This window comes from Zalophus californianus, chromosome 6, assembly GCF_009762305.2.
Source record: "Zalophus californianus isolate mZalCal1 chromosome 6, mZalCal1.pri.v2, whole genome shotgun sequence".
In the NCBI taxonomy this organism is placed as follows: Eukaryota; Metazoa; Chordata; class Mammalia; order Carnivora; family Otariidae; genus Zalophus; species Zalophus californianus.
In genome coordinates, this window is record NC_045600.1 from 114,315,821 (window position 1) to 114,339,400 (window position 23,580).

Sequence of the window (23,580 nt, forward strand, 5' to 3'; positions counted from 1 at the left end):
AGGTGAGGGAGGGTCACGACCATCTGAAGTTTAAGAACCACAAACAACTTCTTTCATAAGAATTACATATATTTACATTGTGGATATCTGGGATACACTTTTCACAGGAATTACTGTTCAAATCCAAAGACCACCCAATCTGGGAACCTCTCTCAACGGTCTGAGCCAGCATTTCAGATAGGAGATAAGCAGTAGCCAACTGGAGTGGCTTTGGAAAGGCCACTCTAAAATGAAATAACCTGTTGTTGTCACTGTCTTCCTCCCCAGACTTCTTTTTGGGATGAAGCACCATCCTGTGACTCCCCAAGGAGCCACCCTGTTCAGTTCTCCATGAAGCTCCCAGGGGGGTCCAGGCTATGGGGAGGGCTCTTCAGCTTGGGGGTAGACAGGTGTTCCAACTCATAGCGTCCGTTCTCAGACGCCTTGTGTGTGACATTCTCCTTCATGCCTTCCTGGCTCCTCTTGTGCTCAATAATCTGCTGGAGCTGGTGCCCAGCATATTCTGGCTTGGTGGTCAGCGGGCCGGCTGGCACGGCTATGCCAAGAACATCGGACACCATGTAGGGGCGCAGCCAGCCCACCAGAGGAGTGCTTCCAGGGCTATAGTGGGTCTGCTTGTGGTAGAAGAGAAGTCCATCTACCTATAAAAGGGGAAACCAGGGACCAAAATGACTTCCCGGGCCCCATGTTCCAGGAGAGTCCATGCACACCGGGGCAGCTCTAGGGTGCCAACTCCCTTTCCTGGATCACTGCCAGGGAAAAAAGAATCCTTGTTTCTCACACATGCAATTTCTCTAAATGAAGAAATGGCCTAGTAACTAAATTTTAGAAAATAAAAACATAAATAGCACTTTCTTGTTTGCAGGGTGCTTGCTACCCACTACTTTATCCTCTTACCCACTGCTGAGGGTGTTTAAGAAAAGGGGCTAGGGCTAGTTCTGGGGTCCTCCCTAAAAACACAGTATGGGGGAGCCTGGGTGGCAGAGTTGGTTGAGTGTCCGACTCTTGGTTTCAGCTCGGGTCATGATCTCAGAGTCTGTGAGATCAAGCCCCGCATTGGGCTCCATGCTCAGCACGATGTCTGCTTGAGAGTCTCTCTTCCTCTCCCTCTGCCCCTTCCGCTCGGGCTCTCTCTCTCTCTCTCAAATAAATAAATCTTAAAAAAAAAAATAGGGGCACCTGGGTGACTCAGTTGGTTAAGTGTCTATCTTTGGCTCAGGTCATGATCCTAGGGTCCTGGGATTGAGCCCCACACTGGGCTCCCTACTTGGTGGGGAGCCTGCTTCTCCCTCTCCCTCTGCCTCTTCCTTGGCGTGTGCTCTTTCTTTCTCTTGCTCACTCTCTCTCTCAAGTAAATAAATAAAAATCTTTTTAAAATAAAATAATTAAATAAAAATAAAAATACAGTATGAAGCAGAAATTCAACTTGAACCCAGGTTTTCTGTCCCCAGATCCCATGCACTTTTCACCACTCAGATGTCTCTGTAATGGGGAATGTGCTCCACACAGGGAACAAAGCAGGGGAATTGGACAGGCCCCTCCAAGATGCTGGACTGCTGAGCACAGGGGAAACAGGCTGTCAGGAAGCCCTGCTCCCCATGCCATTGTTGGCTGCCTAACCTCCCCCTAAATTGTCTGCAAGCTATGTTCTGGGAAACTCAGTTTTTCTCAACGGGAAGACCTCCTACAGTCCCACATTTTCTTTTCCATGATTCAGTGACTCATCTCTAAAAAGCATTTATTGTCACTGGGGCATAAGGATTATAAATAAAGATGGTGTTTTTACCACCTTCTTAATTGACTCCCAGAAATGAAGGCAACTTGGCTTTTGCCATTTCCTCATTTGGGAAGCTGTGATCCTTTTAGCAAAATTATATCGAGTTCAAGCAAATACTTGTGGGTGACGAGGCAGAATTTTAAAGGGTATGAGGGGCAAAGGAAAGGTTGTGTGCTGAGCCTGGAGAGGGTAACTGCAGGTTCTGAGGATGACAAGAGATTGCCGAGGACTGAGGAACTTCTAGGGACATGAGACTTGCAGTGCTAAACTGGGAAAGATTTGGACAAACCAGGGCAGGTTGGTCACCCTGCTGCCGTGCCACTGCTCAGCAAGCAGCGCCACCCCCAGGGACCATCTACTCTCGGGAGGGAGGATAAGGAGTTCGTGCCCCCTTGGTCTGTCAGTCACAGGAGCCCCCAACTTTACCATCAGCTATGGCAGTCAAACAAGGGGCCTGGCTATCAGGCTCGTAGCAGGAAACAGGCACCCAAGAAGGACCTGGGAATGGAAGCCTTGGCCCTCCCTGCACCCCTGCCTCTCCATATGTACAATGAGGGGTGTAGATGAGCTGTCCTTGCAGGGCCCTTCCAGCCCTGGCATTCTGACTTAACTAGCAGGGTGGAGCTGAGGCTCTGAAGGGCAGTGGCACATCCTTTCCCAGGAATCAGCTTTCAGCCCTTCTCTGATGCTCTGACACAGCAAAGTCAGAGGATATCCTAAGACTCTGTGTAGCCAAGGGTCCCTGCATCCTGCAATCGGGTCAGAGCAATAAAGACAATAGTTGTTACCTCAAAAGGGAAATCCATAGACAGCACCTTACACAGGCTCTCAGGAGTACAAGGGAAATTCTTTAGCCCCACAAATTTAAACTAAAATATAAATTAGAGCAAAGAATTAGTACATGTTACAAATAGTATTGGTTCCAGCAAGTGAAAAATTGTATCAAAGAAGAAAAGTTCAGTCTCATCCTTCCCTACCCGCCTCCACCCTATGAATTACCGGGTTGGTAGTCCTCAACCTTGCTTTATCCACAAGAATCACCAGGGGAACTCTTAAAAATCACTGAAGCCCAGGCCCCACCCCGAGACTCTGACTGAATTGGCCTGGGTCCCAGGCATTTTTTTTTTAAAGCTATCCAGTTGATTTTGACACACAACCAGGACTGACAACCACTGTCCTGTGCTAGGTTTAGGGACTGTATGTTATTCTCGAAGCCATATGACAGTGCTAAAGAAGGACTAGTGCAGCCCCTTTCACATCAGCAAGGATTTTTAGACTGAACAGTGTAACAAAGTGATTAGGACTAAAACTCTAAAGTCAGATTGCTTGGGTTTGACTCCCAACTCTGCCAATCATTTCATCTGTATATGCCTCTGCTGTCCCATCTATAAAACAGGATAATAAAAGTATCTCCCTCATAGGGTTGTTGCACGGGTTCAGTGAGATAATACATGCAGAGCACTCAGAACATTTCAGACCCAGCTGCTCCCATGTTCCCCTTCCTCAATATATGTTCTTTCAAGACCTTTCTGGTAACATCACTGGATACTGACCCCATTTACTGTCCTGTAATTGGTTATCCGAATCCCTTTAAAAGTGTTGTAAGCAATCCAAGCAAATGCCAATCTATGGGGCTTTGCTAATAAAATGCCCTGAACACAGCTGTCACATATTTCATCGCTGAGTGGGTAGCAAAGACACATGGGCTGTCATCCTGGGCTGTGGGACCTTGGGGAAGGCAGTCCCCTCTCTGAGCTTATCCTCATCTGTAAAATGAGGCAGCTGACTAGATGAGGTCACTCTCAGCTCAGATACAAGAACAGAGGTTCTCAAAGTGTGGTCCGCGGACTAGCAGTACCAGCAACACTGGGGAACTTGTTAGAAATGCAAATCCTCAGGCTCACCCTGACCTACTGATTCAGAAACTTAGGCGAGGAAGCCCAGGCATCTATGTTTACCAAGCCTCCAGATACTGCTGACACATGCTACAGTTTGAGAACCACTGTACGAGAGCTATTAGCATTTTATATCAGTTACAGTGATTAGCATTTTATATCAACCACTATTTACTGAGTGACTACCGTAAGTATCATGTTAGGAGAACTTGCTCATTTGTATCACTTGGTTCTTAGAACAACCCGGTAAAGTAGGTGTTATTAACCCTATAACACAGATGAAGAAATTAAGGCCAACTGAGGTTATTAACTTTAGCTAGTAATTGTTAAAGCCAAAACTAGTTCAGATCTGGATGACTGTTAAGCCCACATCCTTCTCGTTGTGCCACGCTGCCTCAACAACAAGATAATTTCATTTATAATGATTATATTCAGATAATAGAACAATCCAAACCAATCCCCCTAAAGAATCCTATAGTCCTAACACCAGGCCTTACGGGATTAAGCTTGGTTTTCTCTCCCAGTCCTTGTTCTTCTGGTAACTTTGAATGCATCCAGTAGAATCGGAAATCAGTCTGCCACAGAGAAGGGAAATAGAAAGATGAAATGCTGCTCATTTCAAACTATAATCTGAACAAAAACACCCCATTCTAAATGGCCACCTAATTTATAGAGACCTAAGCTCCTCTATCATTACCTCATTGTCCCTTCAAACACTGCCATAAGGTCAGGAAAATGTTTATAAAATCTTTGAAGATTTTTTCTTAAAACCCAATAAGATTTTTAAAAGCAGTTGAGCCAACATATATTACTGATGGCCTACTTTGTGTCAGGCTCCATGCTAAGGACTTTATGCACATAATCTTATTAATCCTCAACCACACTCTGAGAATTGGATTGCCATTATTTCCATTCTATAGGTGAAGACTCTGAGGCTCACAGAGCTTATATCATTTCCCCATAGAAAATACAAGGTGACCCAGGACTCTAACTCCAAAGCACATTATGTTAACCTTTGTTTTATTTTATTGTTTTTTTTAAAGATTTTATTTATTCATTTGACAGAGAGAGACACAGCGAGAGAGGGAACACAAGCAGGGGGAGTGGGAGAGGGAGAAGCAGGCTTCCCACTGAGCATGGAGCCCAATGTGGGGCTCGATCCCAGGACCCTGGGATCAGGACCTGAGCCGAAGGCAGACGCTTAATGACTGAGCCACCCAGGCACCCCAACCTTTGTTTTATTTTAATTCTGAGGATAGGAAACTACTATATAGTTGTAACTTCTCATAAACTACTTTATTCTCTGAATTACTGATATGTATACTTCTGTAGCCATTAAGTGCCTTTTGTTTCTTGTACATTATTTTGCTCTTAAAAATAAAAAAAGTCTATTCTATATATTACAGAAACACAGGTAATTTTATTTATTTAAAGATTTTATTTATTTGAGAGAGAGAGAGCGTGTGTGCATAAGCAGGGGGAAGGGCAGAGGGAGAAGCAGACTCCTCGCTGAGCAGGCAGCCCGACCTAAGGCTCAATCCCAGGACTCCAGGATCATGACCTGAGCCGAAGGCAGATGCTTAACCCACTGAGCCACCCAGGCACCCCGAAATACAGGTAATTTTAGTATCCAAATTTACAAGTTGTGAATACATGTTATAAAACATCCTTCAGCAGAATTAAAGAAAAATATGTTCTAGATTAAATTTATGAGATCTGAGTTTTAGGTGTGGCTCTGCACTAGAGCAAGGTACTCACCATCTGTGGTTCTCAGCTTCCATACCTATATGAGGAATGACAACAGTACTCACCTTATGGAGCTGTTGTAAGGGCTTCAGTGAGATAGTGCTTAGAAAGTGCTTGGCAATGCAAGTCTTAGCTATATTGTTAGAATGAGGCATGTATTCGAATTCTGAAGCACCACCATCTAGCAGCATGCTTTGGAAAATCACGCTTCGGCTAATGGCTACGGAAAGAAACAGCCTATAGTGACAACCCGTGATTCTCACACTTGGGCCTGCATGAAGATTGCCTGGAGGTTTGTTAAAACATGAGTTGAGGGGCACCTGGGTGGCTCAGATGGTTAAACGTTTGCCTTCGGCTCAGGTCATGATCCCGGGGTCCTGGGATCGAGCCCCACATTGGGCTCCTGGCTCGGCGGGGAGCCTGCTTCTCCCTCTCCCTCTGCTTTTCCCCTGCTCATGCTCTCTCTCTCTCTCTCTCTGTATCTCTGTGTCTAAAATGAATAAATAAAATCTTTTATTTTTTATTTTTTTTTTTTAAAGATTTATTTATTTATTTGAGAGAGAGAGAATGAGAGAGAGAGAGAGTACATGAGAGGGGGGAGGGTCAGAGGGAGAAGCAGGCTCCCTTACTGAGCAGGGAGCCCGATGTGGGACTCGATCCCGGGACTCCGGGACCATGACCCGAGCCGAAGGCAGTCGCCCAACCAACTGAGCCACCCAGGCGCCCTAAATAAAATCTTTTAAAAAAAAACAAACAAACATGAGTTGACCCCAGAGTTTCTCATTCAGTAGGTCTGGGAATTTGCATTTCTAACCACTAGAAAACTGAGACAATGATGGGGGAGTGTGGGGAACAGAAGTGGAGTCTGAGGGGCTGACCCAGCCTCACTCCAATGACTGCCACCGTCACTCATAGGAATCACCGATCTCAGAAAAACCTTGGGGGAAGGTGAAACTTGAGGGGAGAATATTGGGGCATCTCCTCACTCTCACTTGGAAAATCTCCTTCCAGAGCTCACCCCTCAGAGATTTGCGCCATTGTGTCATACAAAGGAGGCCCTTCTGTTTTCAGGGTCAGGATGTGGTTGGTGAGGCAGCAGAGCTGGCTGGAGACTCTTCGGTGGTGACTTAATTCCACCTTCTCTTCCTTGTGCTGCCTGCACAAGGTGGCATCCCTGTTGCCCACAGTCTCCCCTGCCAGCAATCCTCCCCCACTCTGGGGAGGCAGGGCGGCGGCGGCAGCTTCTACAAAGTCCTAGCCTACCCCTCTGCTCTGTTTCACTCTTTCCTCCCCTCAAGAATTGCTGTACTTCCCTTAATTCCTCCTACTTCTTTTTTTTTTTTTAATGAAGCTAATTTAAACACATTCAAAGATGCAAGGAACATTAGATAATGTTCTTGATATACCACATCCTGTGCACACCAAGAAGCTGGTCACGTACCAAACCCACATGCTGAGCCACTTTCCTGGGAGGAGAGGAGAAAACAGGAGAAGATATGAGGAGAGTATCAATCCTTACCTGGCAGTCATAAAAAGGGTGTCCCCGCCAGCACATCACGTCCAGAACATAGTAGGTCTGGTTCACCTCGCTGTAAATGCAGTCCAGAATGGTGTAGTCTGGGGATACAGAGCAGAAAGTCAGTACAGGGTACCCCTTCCAATCAGAGTTCATTAGGGAGAAAGTTCTTCATGGCCCTTTCTTGTTCCTGGTGCGCGTAAGGGTGATGTGAGTAGGACAGCATGAGAGAGATCAAGGCAACCCTTAAGCGAGGTGGGAATTCTAAACTTTTAGATAAACTGGGACATTTACTCACCTTAGAAAAGCTCCAGTCCAAAAGCAAGTAATCCATTTTAATTTACATGCACTTTTCTTTTTTTAAAGATTTTATTTATCTGACAGAGAGAGACACAGCAAGAGAGGGAACACAAGCAGGGGGAGTGGGAGAGGGAGAAACAGGCTTCCTGCAGAGTGGGGAGCCTGATACAGGGCTTGATCCCAGGACTCTGGGATCATGACCTGAGCCGAAGGCAGACGCCTAACGACTGAGCCACCCAGGCGCCCCTTACATGCACTTTTGAGTTCCTATCATATGTGGTGTGCTCTGTGGGGAATATTAACCATAAATAGTCCCTGCCCTTAAGGAAGTGACAATCCAGTTAAGGAGATAAGATGATCATAGAGAAAAGAACCAAGAGCTGAACTATACAACACAAACTAAGAGCAACAGGAATTCCAGAAGAGGGAGACTGGCATAGCAGGAAATGCTTCACAGAAGAGATGGTACGTGAACGTAGTCTTCCGGGATCAGAGGATTAAAACAACAGGGCAGAGGGGAGGTGGAATGGCATTTCAGACCAGAATACTGATGTGGCGTGAACAAAGGTCTATAGGTAGAACGAACGGGGCACATGTGGGCAACAAGCAGGCAAGCGAGGTGAATAGAGCTAGGAATGTGTATAAGGAGTAGGGGAAAGACATGAGGATGGGTGAACCAAAGTTCACGTGTGAAGCACTCCAAAAGCAAACAGAAAAGTCTAGGCTCAGTACCAAGCACACCAAGGGAGCCTGAGCAGGCAGGGAAGAGAACAGGGTTCAGGCCCAGCTCTGCCACTTCAATGAACGGCTGTTGGCAAGTGATTTAACCTCCATGATCTTAGTCTCCTCAGCTGAGCCTAGGTTGGAAGGAGAGGCTAAGGTTAGAACAACGATAAAGGAGAAAAGGGAATTTGGCAGGAAGCCCCAGCAACAGCTCACTGTACTTTACGCTCGGCATTCTGAGGAACCTAACCCCCCAAAACTGCACATGTCACCTTGTAATGGATGTCCACAGGGAAGGTGTGTCGATTTTAATTCAGGGATTTGTTCCCCAGCAGGCCTCACAGGGCTGCATCTATTCTGCAGTTGAGGAGGCCTGACCTTGAAGAAGATGGCCTGAATCCAGATGTACAGTTTCAAAGGTATGCTTTCAGAGTGAGTCTTTAAAGCAAGTAACCAAGGACCTTCCACTGTCTTTTACTAATTATAAACTTAATAAATAGGGGCACCTGGCAGGCTCACTTGGTAGAGCATGTGACTCTTGATCTTGGGGTGGTGAGTTTGAACCCCTGTTGGGTGTAAAGATTATGTAAAAAAATATATATATTTCTAAACAAACAAACAAACAAACTTAATAAATAGATGATTTCATGTAGGTACCTTTTGCTGTTGTTGAGTTTCGCCTATTGCCTCCTGGCAGAAGGGAAGAAAACCTGTTGACACAGTAACCACTCTTGGTGTAGGCGCTGGTAGAACCCTGTGTGGAAAGTTACCATTCCCATTAGGTATCAAGGTCTCCTTACCCTCTTGCTTCCACAATCTGCAGAGGTGTCATCAGCCCAAAGATGGCTCTCAGCAAATCCTCCCGGAAGGAAAGCATTTCAACCCCCATGCCAGGCACAGCTGCTGCAGCAGCTATGGAACGCAAAGTGTGGGCAACCCTTCAGGCACACTCCCTCCTCGGGAGCTTTGTACTAGCACTTTGCTGTCGCTCAATAAACCTTGCTTTGCTGCCCACTACTCTGTCTGGTCTACCTCTTCATTTTTCGAAGTGATGAGACCAAGAACCATGGGCACCGATGGAGAAAAAAATCCTGAAACATTTATGGGGGCTCGTCCGGGATCTCCACCACCATTAAGGACAACTAACCAATAAAGGTCATCAAACTCCAAATGGTGGTTCAGATGGAGCCTCACATGGAGGTCAAACCAGACATCCACAGGGGACCTCTTGATAGATCGGGACGAGATGCCCCTGACCAGCAGAAGGTAGCTATGAACGGTTGTCATCCTTCTTCCCTAACAGCAGTTACGATTACCTCTTCAGAGGGGGGAATGATGAAGGACAGTTGGAAGGCAGACAGGTAGGGACAAGAGGCCCCCGCCCTAAGAGAAACCACCCTTGAAAGGATCTTACACCACCCTGAAGGAGCCCTCCACCCTTTCTCATGTGATAGGTAGATGACAAAAACCTGATTCGATGACAGGCGCAGGGAGGGTTCATCAGATGAAAACAGCCCGCTAACAAGCCCATAAAACCCCCTAGACTTAGAAACTCCAGTGGCAACCCAATCGGGTCCCCTTCCTCCTTGGGAGCTTTGTACTATCACTTTGCTATCACTCAATAAACCTCGCTTTGCTGCCCACCAAAAAAAAAAGGAACACAAAGTGCAAAGAATTCCTCCTGCTATAGACCAGCATGCTGGGATAGGGAGGAAGAAGCAACTCACCCTGGAGGCCACAATCAGGGCTCTTTTTCCAACAGGGCACACGACCACAATCCATTCTTGCCCCAAATCTGAAGGGACATCAATTAACCACTCAGACAGCATCAACTGGGAACACAAAAAAAATGGCATTAAAAATCAACAGGGGTGGGGGCTGCCCAGCTTGATCAGTTGGTAGAGCATGCAACTCTTGATCTCCCAGGGTTGTGAATTCAAGCCCCACTTGGGTGGAGAGATTACTTAGAAAAATGAAATATTAAAAAAAAAACCAACAGGGGTGTGCTGCTGCAATGTTTGCAGTGACAAAGAATTCACATCCTATATATATATATATATATATATATATATATATATATATATATATATATATATATATAATGAAAATACATATAAGGCTGATGGTAGACCTCTGCCCACTTGCTCTTAGTCGACTTGTCTCAGCTGACAGAATGGAGGCCGCTCACTGTGAGCTTCAACTTCTCTCCTCGTCTTCATTTCCTGCATCCATAGTACATTCTTTTCTTTTTTTTTTTTGAGAGATGTTTCTTTTTTATTTTATTTTATTTATTTATTTCAGAGAGAGAGAGAATGAGAGATAGAAAGCACGAGAGGGAAGAGGGTCAGAGGGAGAAGCAGGCTACCCGCTGAGCAGGAAGCCCGATGTGGGACTCGATCCCGGGACTCCAGGATCATGACCTGAGCCGAAGGCAGTCGCCCAACCAACTGAGCCACCCAGGCGCCCCTCCATAGTACATTCTTACTACCTCGCCTCCTGTGTCTGGGTGACAGGACCTCCTTCTTCCTCTTACTTTGTCCATCCACCTGCTGTTCTCATAACTATTATGTTCCAGGGGCTATACCTCAGAGATGAATAAGGTCCCTGACCTTGAGATGCTCTTAATCTAGATCATCATTTCCCAAACTGGTGACCCCAAATACTGTACAAAGGATGTTAGGAAATCTGCCTCAAGAAAGGGGGGGTGAAGAATGAAATCTTGCGGGGTGCCTGGGTGGTTCAGTTGGTTAAGCGACTGCCTCCGGCTCAGGTCATGATCCTGGAGTCCCAGGATCGAGTCCCGTGTGGGGCTTCCTGCTCAGCAAGGAGTCTGCTTCTCCCTCTGCCCCTCTCTCATGCTCTCTCTCTCTCATTCTCTCTCTCTCTCAAATAAATAAAATCTTAAAAAAAAATGAAATCTTGCCATTTGCAATGACGTGGATGGAGCTAGAGTGTATTATGCTATGTGAAATAAATCAGTTAGAGAAAGACAAATACCATATGATCTCACTCCTATGTGGAATTTAAGAAAGAAAACAGATGAACATATGGGAAGGGGGAAAAGAAAAAAAGGAGAGAGGGAAATAAGCCATAAGTGACTCTTAATGATAGAGAACAAACTGAGGGGTGACGGAGGGAGGTGGGTAGGGGATGGGCTAGATGGCTGATGGGTATTAAGGAAGGCACTTGTGATGAGCACTGGGTACTGTATGGAAGTGACGAATCGCTGAATTCTACTCCAGAAACCAATATTGCACTGTATGGTAACTAACAAAATTTAAACTAAAAAAAAGGGGGGGGTGGTGGTGGTGGTGAAATGAATTTTGCAAAGAATAACTCTTCCACTCTTGGCTCACAATTCCTCCCATTACACAGAGACTGGCCTATCAACGAATCGCCCCCACAGAATCTTTCATCTCTCCTTCCCCTTGGCCCACAAAATGCTCACGCCCTAATCTTCAAAAACAAAACAAAAATGAAAACATTTTATCACTCTGCATTTCTGTTAAAGTATCCCACTTCGTCCTTCTTAAGACGACTTCATATTTCTAGATGCTGCCCTCCCGCCCACTCTGACACCTTCAGTCCAGATTTGCTACCCCGCAGCCCGTTCAGAGGCCGTCAGGGACCCGCTTGCTGCCACGTGTCTCTCTTCTCTCTCCTCCCCCTTATCCCCCTTGCTCCACTGCTCATGTCACCACCTCCTCATCCTCGACACATGTCCCTTTGGCCGTGTGAGCCAGTGCTATTCTTTTTTTTCCTCCAAACGCTCCTCCACACACTCCCCCAAAACATGTAGAGAATCTTCAGGAGGCTGTCTTAGGTTCCTTTTCTTTTCTCTCAGAGGTTGTCCGCTCGGGGCTAGGTCGCAACTACTTCTGCAGCTTCACCTGCCACTTCTGAGAGGACACCCCCCAATTCTCCTTCTGTTTCTTTTCTGTCCTTGCTTTTGTTTTCTTAAGTAAGCTCTACACCCAACACGGGGCACAAACTCACAACCCCGAGATCAAGAGTCACACGCTTCACTGACTGAGCCAGCCAGGTACCCCAATTCTCCTGCCTTTTCATGTCCAGACTGCTTTCCTTTTCTCCAGACCTGTATTTCCAGCCATCCACGTGGTATCTCTTTCTCTGCTTACTCCCTCTGTACCTTAAACTCAGGGTCCCCAAAACAGGATTCATGGTCTTTGGTCACCCAAGTAGCTTCCATCCCTGAAACCCCCCTACTTCCCCTCTGCATCCTGTAGCCCTGTTAATGGCAATACCATTCTCTGTTACCGAATCTTAAACCAAGCATAATCAACACATCCTTAAAGAATGGTAGTGTTACACCACCAAAAGCACAAGTGACAACACAAAGGATAAATAAGACTACATCAAAATTTAAAACTTCAGTGCTGCCTGTAATACCATCAAGAAAGTAAAAAGACAACCCACAGAATGGGAGAAAATATTGCAAATTATGTATCTGATAAGAGATTGTTATGTTGTTTTTAAGATTTTATTTATTTATTTGACAGGGGGAGAGAGAGAGAGAGGAGCACAAGCAGAGGGAGCGAAAGGCAGAGGGAGAGGGAGAAGCAGGCTCCCCACTGAGCAGGGAGCCTTATGGGGGCTTGATCCGAGGCCCTGGGGATCATGACCTTAGCTGAAGGCAGATGCTTAACCGACTGAGCCCCTCAGGTGCCCCCTGATAAGAGACTTGTATCTAGAACATATAAAGAACTCTTACCACTTAATAATAAAAGACAACTCAATTAAATGGGCATAGAGGGGTGCCTGAGTGGCTCAGTCAGTTAAGCATCCGACTCTTGATTTTGGCTCAGGTCATAATCAGGGTTGTGAGATTGAGCCCTTGTCAGGCTCTGTGCTGGGCGTGGAGCCTGCTTGAGATTCTCTCTCTCCCTCTCCCTCTGCCCCTCCTCTTTCTCTCTTTCTTTCTCTCTCTCTCTCTCTCTCCCCCTCTAAAAGAAAAAAAATGGGCATAGACATTTCTCCAAAGAAGATATACAAATGGTTAATAAGCACATAAAAAGATGCTCGATATCATCAGTCCTCAAGGAAATGCAAATCAAAACCATGAGACACCACTTCATACCCTCTAGGATGGCTATACTCAAAAGGATGGACAATAAAAAGCATTGGCAAAGATGTGGAGACATTGGAGCCCTCATACACTGCTGGTGGGAATGTAAAATGCTCTAGTCACTTTGGAAAACAGTCTGGTAGCTCCTCAAAACGTCAAACATAGAATGATCTAGTAATTCCATTCCCAGGTATATGCCAAAGAGAAATAAAAACATATCCATGCAAAAACTTGTTCGTGACTATGCACAGCAGCTTTATTATTCACAACAGCCAGAAAGTGGGAGCAACTCAAATGCCACCACCTGATGGGTAGACCAGCCAAATGCCGGGTATCTGGACAACAGAACATTGTCTGGGAATAAAAAGAAACGAAGTTCTAATGCACACTCCAACACAGATGAACTTAAAAAACCTTATGCTAAGTGAAAAAAAACAGACACAAAGAGCACATCTCATTTGATTCCACTTATAGCACATGTCCAGAAGAGGCGAATCCAGAGAGACAGAAAGTAGATTACTGACTGTTAAGGGCTGGGGGAAAGGAAGAATGGGAGTTGACTACCGATGGGTATGAGGGTCCTTTTGGGGGTGATGAAAATGTTCTGGAATTAGAGAGTGGTAATGGCTGCACAACCCTGTGACTAGACTAAAAAACACTGAATTGTATCCTGTAAATGTGTGAATTGTATGGTATGTGAATTTATCTCAACACGGCTGTTTAAAAAAACAGTAGCTAATATTTGTGGGACATCTATTATGGGCTCTGCGCTCGGTATTTAGGGTACATTATCTGCTTCAATCCTTCTAACAATCCTGTGAAATACTACTGAAGGAGGCTATCCCCATTCTACAGATAAGAAACCAGAGACTTAGAGCAGTTAAATAACTTGCTCAAGGTCAACAAGGAGCCTGATTTTGAGGTCAGGTCGATGGGACTTCAGAGCTTAAATAATTAACCACTTCTCACACTGCCTCTTCTATCCGGTCCACTGTTAAATTTTGTCCATTCATCGTGGCGACACTTCTCACACTCATTACCTCATTTCCTTCGCACCCTCACTGCCCTCAGCACCAGCAGCAGAGTGTTTTAGCAAAGCTAAGCTCCCTACTCCAGACTCTCTCTTCCAGGTCCTTCTATACATGGACGTGCATGCCATACAAAGTCCCAGCTCTGTCCCTGGCTCAAAAATTCTCGGTGGTTCCCCACAATCTAAAACACAGTCTGTACTCCCGCAGATGTTTCTGCTGTATTCCTCCTCCCAGCCCTATGCTGCTCCATCCTCACTGGCCTGCACGCTGCTCTCAGCACACCATAGGGCTCTTGCTCTTCCTCTTCCTGCTGCCTGGAAGGCCCTGGAGTGCTCTGCACGTCTGCCTGTCAATGTCCTACCTCCTCCTGGGGCGCCTGGGTGGCTCAGTGGGTTAAGTGGCTGCCTTTGGCTCAGGTCATGATTCCGGGGTCCTGGGGTGAGCCCTGCCCCTGTGTCGGGCTTCCCTGCTCAGCAGGGAGTCTGCTTCTCCCTCTGCCCCTCCACCAGCTCATGCACATACTCTCTCCCTCTTGCAAATAAATAAATAAAATCTTTAAAAAAGAAACAAGCTGCCTCCTCTTTCATTAACCTTTTCCTGATTTCACAATCCTACTTCCTTCCTCGCTATTAGCTAATCTCACTTTCTTATAGCAAAAACCATCATCTCCAACTATTCCAGGAGTACAAGGGCCATTTCTGACCCTTGTCCATCTTCCCACACATAGCCTAGCTTACTACAGAGCAGGGTCTTCAACAATGCTTGCTGAACAGGACTGAACTGCACTTTGTCATAGAAGATGTTATCTGTGCTGTACTGGGGGCACAGAAAGAAGATGGGAGTGTGTATACCCAGAAACCATATATTTTTTAAAGATTTTATTTATTTATTTGGCACAGAGAGAGAGAACAAGCAGGGGGAGCAGAAGGCAGAGGGAGAGGGAGAAGCAGGCTCCCCGCTGAGCAGAGAGCCTGATGCAGAGCTTGATCCCAGGACTCTGGGATCATGACGTGAGCTGAAGGCAGACGCTTAACCGACTGAGCCACCCAGGCGCCCCCAGAAACCATATCCTAAGGTGGGACAGGATTCTGAAGTGACAAGACACTTGGGTTATAGAGAGAATATAATAGCCAGGTAGAGCCCTGGCCCCACTTGGACCCATACACTGCCTCTGGAATACCTGGACTGCCTGAAGCACTGACAGTCTTCATGCCTGCTCCCCCTATAGCTCCACAAACCACACTGGTTTCTTTCTGCAATCAATAGGCCACTTAGTCAAGTTTGTCATAGTCATCTGTTGTTTCATGGCCTCAACCACATGTAGGCCAATGAATGGGCTGGCCTGGCATTGCTGGCCAGGCACCCCATATTCAAGGGCAGCTGTTCTGCCCACCTTCCACCATCTGAATGTGAAGATCCAAGGCTGACATGTTAGTCTACTGCTCAGGAAAGACTACTAACCTAGGAGGTAGGATGGGGGCAGTGCTAGCCTGGGCAGGCCCAATCTAGAGTTGCCCTACAACGACCACTAAGAAATGACAAGTGCAGGGACTCTTGTAGTGTAGCAATAGCTCAGGGGCTTTCTGCAGAAGGCTGGTGACCTTTGGTTATAGTATGGGGTAAAGGTTCTCAAACCCAGCACCCACAGCCTCCTTCAGTGACCCCCCCCTTCAGCACATGACACCATAAGCCATTTCTTCTCTAAGTCCATACACTTTATGCATGTAAAGCAGCTTCTTTGAAGTCCCCCATTCCTTCCTCCTGTCTCCTTCTCTCTTTACAGGAACATTTACTTCAGTGGGGCTGGACCTGGGCCTCACCTTCCCTGGACTACTCACTTGATTAGCATAGCGTTTTGGTAACTTCTTGCCAGTGTCAACGTCCATCTCTTCATCATCTTTCTTATCTTCCTCTTCCTCACTCTCCATTCCTGTCCAGTCATCTTCAGCCAGTCTTCTGGCATGATTCACGTAATCCAGCCGCTTGCTGGAGAAAAGAAGGCACAAGGACAGGCCTTTGTCTCCTAGGAAGACCCTCTACAATGTGACAAATTTACTTTTAACTCAGACGTTTCAAATTCAGGATCACCTTGGGGATTCTAGTGGCAGAGATGGTAGAATTTCCTATGTTAAGGCTAACCTAGTGATGGCCCCCTCACTGGTCCTAGGTAGGAAGCCTCCTCTGAACACAATCGGCCTTCCTCAGTTTCCTAAAAACAGGCAGAGTAACATATTGAAAGGAATCTTCAAGGTTCACTAGCTGGAAAGGCTGACCCCGCTCCTGCCCACCCCATTCCAGATTCACATCTCTACCCCCCTTGGAGCTGACACTTTCCTGTCGGGCAGGCATCTCATCCAAAGGCCCCCAGTGATTGAAGAGAGGAATCACTGAAATGTGGTGAGGAGTTTAAAACAAGAACCACTTCTGGGACTTTCCAATTTATACAGCTTTCTTTTTTTATTTTTAAAAATATTTAATTAATTTATTTATTTGACACAGAGAGAGAGAGAGCACAAGCAGGGGGAGCAGCAGATGGACAGCGAGAGAAGCAGGCTCTCTGCTGAGCAGGGAACCTGATGCGGGGCTTGATCCCAGGATCCTGGGATCATGACCTGAGCAGAACGCAGACACTTAACTGCCTGAGTCACCCAGGTGCCCCTAATTTATACAGCTTTCTGAGGAGCATCCAGGCCTTCTTCCATTTCTTTTTTTCTTTTTTTTTTTAAGATTTTCTTTATTTGGGGCACCTGGGTGGCTCAGTCGGTTAAGCATCTGCCTTCAGCTCAGGTCATAATCTCAGGGTCCTGGTATCGAGCCCCAAGTTGGGCTCTCTCCTGAGCAGGGAGTCTGCTTCTCCCTCTCCCTCTGTGCTCTCCCTCTCTCTCAAATAAATAAATAAAATCTTTGAAGAAATTTTTTATTTGAGAGAGAGAGTAAAAGCTGGAACGAGTGGGGGAGGAAACCCCAGGCGTCCCTCAATTTAATATATCTTTATACTTATTTCCCTTTATTTTTACCCTCATTAAAAAAATACATATTCTAGAAAGCTTGGGCAATTGATTAAAAAAGAATAAGAACTGGGGTGCTTGGGTGGCTCAGTTGGTTGAGCGTCTGACTCTTGGTTTCGGCTCAGGTTGTGGTCTTGAGGTCGTTGGACTGAGTGCTCAACATGGAGTCTGGTTTGAGATTCTCTCTCTCCCTCTCCCTCCCACTCCATCCTCCCCAAGCTCATGCTCTCTCTCATAAAGAAGTAAAATCTTAAAAAAAATGAAAAAGAAAGAATAAGAAGTGTTTGGAATCTGATTGTTCCAAAGTGATTTGTAGATACCATGTAACCTCCTGCACTTGGTTTCCTCAATGCTAAAGCAAGATCCACCACTGAGGCAAGGAGACCAGCTCAGTGGTTTCCTCTCAAACACACACACGAGTTCATGCACATTCCCATGAAGGTGCACACCACGGAGAGCACATGCGAGCACAATGGTCTTTTATTTCAAGAATGAGGAAGAGCTGGTGTACTTGTACATGTGCACAGGATGCATATCCATGGTTCTTTCCCATGTACTGTTTGTAATCACAAGAGAAGAAACTACCCAGATGCCCATCAGTAGGGGATTGGTTAGATTACATTATGAAATATCCATTCACTAGAATACCTGGTACCATAATAAAGGAATGAGATGGTACTGATATAGAATCTCTCTAAAAACTGCTTTTAAATAAAATGTGCAGAACAGTGTCTGTACACTAATTGTTTAAAAAAATGTTATATATACATACAACCACACACTTGCTCATATCTGCACAGAATATCTTTGGAAAGATACAAAAGAAACTATAATATGGGAGAGGAACTGAAAGGCCAGAGGACAGAATTGAGAGGGAGACTTTATTTTCTTTAAAATTTTTTTTTTTTTAGTATAGCTGACACACAATGTTACATTAGTTTCAGGTGAACATACACTGATGCAACTTCTCTATGTTATCCTGTGCTCACCACAAGTGTAGCTACTACAACACTATTAAATATCATTGACTGTATTCCCCACACTGTGACTTTTATTCCCGTGACTCATTCATTCCATTAACTGGAGGCCTGCCTCTCCCACTCCCCTTCGCCCATTTTGCCCATTCTCCTACCCCCTCCCCTCTGGCAACCACCAATTTGTTCTCTGTGTTTATGGTCCAATTCTACTTTTTGTTTGTTTATTTATTTATTATTCAGAGTCCACATATGAGTGAAATCATGGTATTTCTTTTTCAGTCTGACTTATTTCACTTAGCATCATACTGGGATGGAGACTTTTCACCATATATTCTTACAAATTTTGAATTTTGCATGTGAATACATACAATTAATGTGTTACTTATTCCAAAATAACTTTTAAACAACAGAGGTGGGGGTGTGGAGCAGGGGAGGTGATCTGAGAATGTAATCTGCAAGCAACCCAGAGGCCACAGGGAACCATTTCTGCTAAACACATCCAATGATGCAGCACTGGGCCGAATGCAGACCATAGAGAAACTGTGTACTGTTAATAGTTCCTTCGAATCCTCAATTCCTATGACCAAGAGGAGGCCCATGTTGTACTCAGGATAAATGGACAGGCCCTGCCTTCAGGGCAGCCCAGCCTCAAACACTCCTATCCTGCTCTCTCCCCCTGCTTGCTCATCTTGGCATTGAGGATTCAGTGTATGGAAGACATTTCCTCAGATTCCCTGCGGAATTATTTGTATTGAGCTCTCAAGGGCTCCACAGAAACATTTGGGCTGAAGGCAGACAGGAAGACCACACCAATGCCAGGATTCAGAGTGCAGAAGCCACACAGGGAATGTGGGGAGTGGAAGTCTGGGCGTGGCTTTCACAAGTCCCTAAATCGCAAAGCTCAGTACTGCTGCCAGGAAAATAAGAAAAATTTAACCAAATAACAGCTTTTGCTTTCAAACTTCAGTCTCTCCCTACGTTTCCATCTTTTCCTAAGCTTTCGGTGTAAAGGATGTCTACCTCTGCTAGGATTTACCCCTCCCAATCCCATGGGCAACATGTACCTATAAAAGGGTCTACTTTGAGGAGACAGACCTAGAGCCTCCTGATTGGTTCACAGCTCCCAGCCTGAAGAAAGAGACCAAAGAGTTAAAGCATCCCTTACGATTTCTGCAGTTCCAATAACCGGCGGCGCCGCTCACTCTGCTCCAAGGAACTGTGCTTGGACTTGTACTGGGACAGGCGGGGGTGTGGGGCAGCTGTGCTGTTCAGATCTTGAGACACAGAAAAGCTACTAGCCAGGGCTTGACTCAGCTCTTCCATCTTCCCTACAAAGGAAAACATAAGAAAACAGTTCATTGATTTCATATCACCTCCTGTGTACAGGCAGTTATGATGTAACATGATGGCTACATTCCTAACAAAAACTCACTTAATCCAAAATCACAACTGTTTCTATGGGGAAAAAGGAAGTTAAAGGTAAATGAGTTATATATGAGCAACAGCATTATTTCCTGCAGATATTTTAATAATGATCATCTTAAGAGCTCTCAGTGAACAGATATAAATGTACACATCGAACACTAAGCAAGTTCACCCTGTGACTGAATCTAACTTTTGCTCTGTCATTCATTACCAGCAGCCCTGTCACTAGTTCATTTTTACCATCATTAACATCTAGTGATGTGATCAAGTGCCTAATTTTTTCCTGAATAGTTCTAAATAGCCATTACTCAATAATATAACTTATTTCTTTAAGGCATACATTTTATTTATTTAATTTTTTAAAGGGTTTTATTTATTTATTTGTTAGAGAGAAAGAGAGAGAGAGCGAGCACAAGCAGAGGGAGAGGCAGGCAGAGGGAGAAGCAGGCTCCCCACGGACCAAGGAGCCCACTGCGGGACTCGATCCCAAGACCCTGGGATCATGACCTGAGCCAAAGGCAGACACCTAACTGACTGAGCCACCCAGGCATCCTTTATTTTCTTTTTTTTTTTAAGATTTTATTTATTTATTTGTTAGAGAAGGAGAGAGAGAGTACAAGCTGAGGGAGGGGCTGGCAGAGGGAGAAACAGGCTCCTTATTTTATTTTATTTTATTTTTTAATTATTTTATTTATTTATTATTTTTAAAAAAAGATTTTATTTATTTATTTGACAGAGTGAGACACAGCGAGAGAGAGAACCCACGCAGGGGGAGTGGGAGAGGGAGAAGCAGGCTTCCCACGGAGTAGGGAGCCTGATGCGGGGCTCGATCCCAGGACCCTGAGATCATGACCTGAGCCGAAGGCAGATGCTTAACAACTGAGCCACTCAGGCGCCCCTTAATTATTTTTTTATTAAAGATTTTATTTATTTATTTGAGAGAGAGAGAATGAGAGATAGAGAGTACGAGAGGGAAGAGGGTCAGAGGGAGAAGCAGACTCCCTGCTGAGCAGGGAGCCTGATGTGGGACTCGATCCCAGGACTCCAGGATCATGACCTGAGCCAAAGGTGGTCGCTTAACCAACTGAGCCACCCAGGCACCCCTCCTTATTTTATTTTATTTTTATTTTATTTTATTTTTTTTAAATTATCTTGACATTGTGAAGTTATTTTTTTTCAAGATGTTATTTATTTATTTGACACACACAGAGAGAGAGAGAGAGAGAGAGAGAGAGAAACACAAGCAGGGGGAGTGGGAGAGGGAGAAGCAGGCCTCCCGCGGAGCAGGGAGCCCGATGCGGGGCTCGATCCCAGGACCCTGGGATCATGACCTGAGCTGAAGGCAGACGCTTAACGACTGAGCCACCCAGGTGCCCCCTTATTTTATTTTTTAAAAGGTTTTATGTATGGGCGCCTGGGTGGCTCAGTCATTGGGCGTCGGCCTTCGGCTCGGGTCATGATCTCGGGGTCCTGGGATCGAGCCCCGCATCGGGCTCCTTGCTCTGCGGTGGGCCTGCTTCTCCCTCTCCCACTCCCCCTGCTTGTGTTCCCTCTCTCGCTGTGTCTCTCTCTGTCAAATAAATAAATAAAACCTTTAAAAAATAAATAAAGATTTTATGTACTTGAGAGAGAGAGAACACAAGTATGCGGAGTGGCAGGCAGAGAGAGAGGGAGAGCGAGAAGCAGGCTTCCTGCTGAGCAGGGACCCTAATATGGGGCTAGATCCCAGGACCCTAGGGTCATGACCTGAGCTGAAGGCAGACGCTCAACTGAGCCACCCAGGTGCCTGTATTTTATTTTTTAAAACTCTGTACCTAATGTGGGGCTTGAACTCACAACCCTGAGAGCAAGAGTCACATGCTCCACCAGCTGAGCCGTCCAGGTGGCCCTGTAATATAACTTTCTGATGCAAATTTTATCCAATTGTTGTTTGACTCTCTAATAAAAGCCAACTTACAGTAAGAAAATAGCTGGTCCTGGGGCCCCAGAGCAAGACAGGGGGAGCCCAAAACCCAAACCTGGCAGTTGCTTTCTCATTTTATAGTTTGTTTTATTTTGTTTGGGGTGGACAAAAGGAAGGTTTCAGGGCTATCCATGCAGGACTCACTTGGAAAAGAGCTAGAATGTAGAAGGCTGCCTACCAGTTAACACCAAGGAGTGTGAAAGACTGACCTGTGGTACATTTGGGAAATGGAGTAGATTGGAGACAGAGTACCCAGGTGTGCCCTAAAGAATGAGAATGGAGAGAAAAAGGTGAATTCACACTTCACTCAGCCTCCTGTGAATGAAGGGAAGAAGTGGCATAGGAGCTTAGCTAAGGGTTAAAGGTGTGCCTCAGAGTGTAAGAAAGAGAAACGTATGGGGGAAATCCGACTGGCAAAGCCAGGCTGGCCTAACCCTTCAGGTCTAGAATAAACCAGAGGGCACCACCAAGGCTTAAACTCCACCTCAGGCAGGGTCCCCCTGCTTTGAGCACCAAAACCAACAGGTTCATTCCAGAGCCTCCATAGCTAAAAACAATTCTATGGGCCTCTCCTTGGCAATGAGTTACTTTCCATTGCACATTTGAAGTCAGATTTTCCCCCTAATTTGCAGCATTTTTTTTTAATTTGAAAGGAACTTTAAAAAAATTGTGGTTAAAACCCATGACATAAAATATGCCATCTTAACCATTTTTAAGTTACAGTTCAGTAGTTGCTGTGCAACCAATTTTCAGAACTCTTCTCATCTTGCAAAACTGAACCTCTATACCCATTAAAATGAAAGGAACTTTTTTTTCTTTTAAAGATTTTATTTATTTATTTGACAGAGAGAGAGATAGCGAGAGCAGGAACACAAGCAGGGGAAGTGGGAGAGGGAGAAGCAAGCTTCCCGCGGAGCAGGGAGTCCGAGGCGGGGCTCTATCCCAGGACCCTGGGACCATGACCTGAGCCGAAGGCAGACTCTTAACGACTGAGCCACCCAGGCGCCACAAAAGGAACTTTTTTTTTTAAACTTAAGATTGACATATTATCGGTATGGATTTGAGGCGAATCTTAACATATTTGTAACGCAACCAGGGTGGCCATTTGTGAGTGAGGCTGGGTGATGAGTACTTGGGATCCATAATGGTATGCTATTTCCCGTGTTTTACTGACTTTTGTATACATCTAAACACTTCCAAAATACGCTCTTTAAAAAAAATTAATTATTTCTTCAGCTTATCAAAGTAATGCCCTCAAATAAAATACACTTATTAGGTCGTATCACGCTTTATCTCGGTGTGGCCTCCCGTTCTGCCAAGAATCACAAAATCATTAAACACGCCTTGGATACTGGGGCGGCCCTCTGTACCTTTACGGCTGTTCTTGGCTGGCTCCTGAGCTTTTAATCAATTCCTTGGATGGTCCTGCTTGCAAGGGTTCTGACCTTATCCTGGGTGGTCTCGTCCAGACCCACGCGCGTCCCCTGCCGCCTCTGCTGCCGCCTCCTCCCCCTCCCACCCCTCAGTCCGGGATCGAGGCCTCCACCGGGCTTCAGCCTCTGGCCTCTACCTGCTCCACTCAGTCGTCCTCCCCACCACAGCGCCGCATTACCGTTCTCTAGGGACGAGGTCCCGTAGGCCACTCATGATTCGCCCCTCCCCCACAAAGACTACCTGAGGGGTCCTGGCCCGATAGTCTGGATCAGTGCTAGCCGGCCAGATGGAGTCACAGCCGGGCGCCGAGGAGCAATTCGGGAGCCAGCAGGGCCCAGGCTCGAACCCAGGACTCACCGGCGGAGATGACAGTTCCAGGAGCCGCGGCCGCTGCTGCCGGGGGCCGACCAATCAGTGGCCCAGGGAGAGCCGGGCCCGCCCCCTGGGCCGCAGCCGCGCAGCCAGGCCCACCCGCCACGCGCCCGGAGTTTCCGGTTCCGCCCACCGTCGTGAATACCGGTAGCGCAGTCGCTGTCCGGTAGTTCGCGGGCCGTTATTTCCGCCTTCAAGGGCTGGCGTTTTATCCGTCGGTCGGAACAGGGGTCCTGGCTCTTGTGATGCACGTCCGGAACCATTCCTGCAAGGTGACTTGGCCTCACCGAGGCTTCATTCCTGAGCACAAGCTCCTCCGGGCTCCTT

The 23,580-nt window shown here is 46.1% G+C and overlaps 1 protein-coding gene across 3 annotated transcripts; it reads right to left on the bottom strand.

Moving 5' to 3' along the window:
- Positions 1-57: 57 nt before the first annotated feature.
- SNUPN (snurportin 1) lies at positions 58-23,371 on the bottom strand. 3 transcript variants are annotated; one of them, XM_027571474.2, is made up of 10 exons: positions 23,122-23,305; positions 21,657-21,710; positions 19,225-19,387; positions 15,913-16,060; positions 9,685-9,789; positions 8,615-8,711; positions 6,938-7,035; positions 4,170-4,247; positions 2,566-2,646; positions 58-641 (listed from the first exon to the last, which is right to left on the bottom strand). In XM_027571474.2, the coding sequence occupies exons 3-10, from the start codon at positions 19,380-19,382 to the stop codon at positions 321-323; spliced, it is 1,086 nt and encodes a 361-aa protein (XP_027427275.1). In that variant the 5' UTR covers positions 19,383-19,387; positions 21,657-21,710; positions 23,122-23,305; the 3' UTR covers positions 58-320. The 3 variants fall into 3 exon arrangements, with proteins under 3 accessions (XP_027427275.1, XP_027427274.1, XP_027427273.1); XM_027571473.2 differs by lacking the exon at positions 21,657-21,710 and having other exon boundaries at positions 23,239-23,371; XM_027571472.2 differs by lacking the exon at positions 21,657-21,710 and having other exon boundaries at positions 23,122-23,303.
- Between the last annotated feature and the right edge of the window lie 209 nt (positions 23,372-23,580).

Coding starts and splice junctions, on each gene's coding strand:
- SNUPN (XM_027571473.2), bottom strand. CDS start 19,382: ATGGAAGAGCTGAGTCAAGCCCTGGCTAGTAGCTTTTCTGTGTCTCAA. Junction 9,790..15,912: donor CAAAACGCTATGCTAATCAA/GTGAGTAGTCCA, acceptor TTGTGTTCCCAG/TTGATGCTGTCTGAGTGGTT. Junction 2,647..4,169: donor AGAAAACCAAGCTTAATCCC/GTAAGGCCTGGT, acceptor TTTATATTTTAG/TTTAAATTTGTGGGGCTAAA.